This window comes from Tupaia chinensis, unplaced genomic scaffold, assembly GCF_000334495.1.
Source record: "Tupaia chinensis unplaced genomic scaffold, TupChi_1.0 Scaffold000231_1, whole genome shotgun sequence".
Lineage (NCBI taxonomy): Eukaryota > Metazoa > Chordata > Mammalia > Scandentia > Tupaiidae > Tupaia > Tupaia belangeri.
Window position 1 is genome coordinate 1,515,589 of NW_006159706.1, and position 1,660 is coordinate 1,517,248.

A 1,660-nucleotide genomic window follows, 5' to 3' on the forward strand; every position below is an offset into this window, starting at 1 on the left:
CCTCTTCCACCCGGCGGCAGCATCACCGGGTCCACAGCGGTGAGCGGCCCTACAAGTGTGATGACTGTGGAAAGGCCTTCTCGCAGAGCTCCGACCTCATCCGCCACCAGCGGACCCATGCAGCTGGCCGCCGCTGACCTGGTGCCCTGCCAGGGGTGGGGTGGTGGTGGGCAGAAAAGGAGTCAGGGAGCTAGAGAAACCTGTAGAGAGGATAATGGAAAAGTTGGAGGAGTTGAGGATTCTAGAAGAAAAGGGGGCCAGGGTGGAGGAAGTTATATGCCCTGGAGACTTATGGGAAATGGGCAATGAAGAGGGGTTGGAGGGAGGCCAAACAGGCAGCAGGAGGCTCTGGGAGGGATCCAGGAAGAGAGGTCAGCAAAGAGCTGGCCTCAGTAGCAGCATGCTCCTTGGTGGGTGCCTGGCTTGGCTAACTGCTAGATGGGGTGGGGGGAGGGAAGGGGGAGGGCTACTTAATTAGAGTGGGGTAGCTTAGAGTAGCTGCTGAGACCCTCGTTGAGTCAGGAAGGGGGTAAAAGGGTAGGTAGGGTGGGGAATGGGGCCCCGGGGTGGGGTTTGGGCCTCCAGTGCAAACCCCAGCCTCCATTGTCTTCCTCAGGCTTTGGAGCTCCTGAATTTGAGTTCAATAAAAACCTTTATGTGGTAAAAGAGACTCATCCTTCAAATATGTGCGTGAACAGTGCCCTGGGCAGTGAGAGACTGTCAGAACTAGGAACAGCCTGTGAAGCCAGAGGGCTCCATCTGGGAAGTGCTTTTGTATGCAGCACTGGATCCTTGTTATCAGACTCAGGAGACGTGATCTGCCCAAGTTCATGCCCCATGCTTTGCACAAACTCAGAGTGAGCTCAGTGTGGGAGGTGTGACAAAGCCTCAGCCTTGTGGAAATCCTGCTTTCTGAACATAGAGGGTGTGTCCTTGGGCCAGAAAACAGATCCTGATTCTTAGGCCCAGGCGTCTTCCATCTCCCTGGCTTCCAGCCCAACTCGAGCTGGAAACGGGCTACCACCTGGTACAGACCCTGACTTGAGCTCAGACCAGAGCCATAGCTGGTGTCTGCGGCTCCAACCTCACCCTAAACAGGATACATGTGACCACTATGAGGACTGGACAGCTGTTTCTGCCCCTCACACCTGCTCCCAGGCTGACTTGCCACAGCACGCCGCCCCTACCCCACGCCGATCCGGCTTTCTGTCCCGTGCCAGCCCCAGCCTTCCTAATGCTTGGCCCTCCCAGCAGTGGATAGGCAGTTAGTGACAGCAATGAGTCTAGGATCTGGGGTGTGGCATGTTGTGACCTCAGGTGGAGGGGTGGGGGCAGGCCACGCCTTGGGTTGTCACCTTGTTGCTGAGCACCTCTTGAGATAATGCCTACCAAGGACCTCATAATGCCCTGTGAAGGTTTATCCATTTTGTTCCACAGAGAAGGAGAATGGCGCTCAAAGAGCAAAGTGGTCAGGCTGGTCTTGTTGCCTATGGGAGAGAGGGAGCCAGATCCCATATGGTTGACCGCAATTTAAACCCCAGCCCCGGTGGCTTGAAAAACACACAAAGTGCATATTTGTGCATGTTCAATATCCCTGTGGGGTGGAGAAATGGAGGTTAAAGGATAATGGTGTGACCATGTCCTATTGAGGAGTACATTC

The 1,660-nt window shown here is 55.2% G+C and overlaps 1 protein-coding gene across 1 annotated transcript in view; it reads left to right on the forward strand.

Annotated features, from left to right (window-relative positions):
* The window catches only part of ZNF768 (zinc finger protein 768), a 2,574-nt gene extending 1,908 nt beyond the window's left edge, over positions 1–666 (forward strand). Inside the window, 1 exon segment of the mRNA XM_006148160.2 lies at positions 1–666. This exon segment is cut by the window's left edge and continues 14 nt beyond it. Within this exon segment, the coding sequence (XP_006148222.1) occupies positions 1–137 (137 nt within the window). The 3' untranslated portion in view covers positions 138–666.
* The last annotated feature ends 994 nt before the right edge of the window (positions 667–1,660 follow it).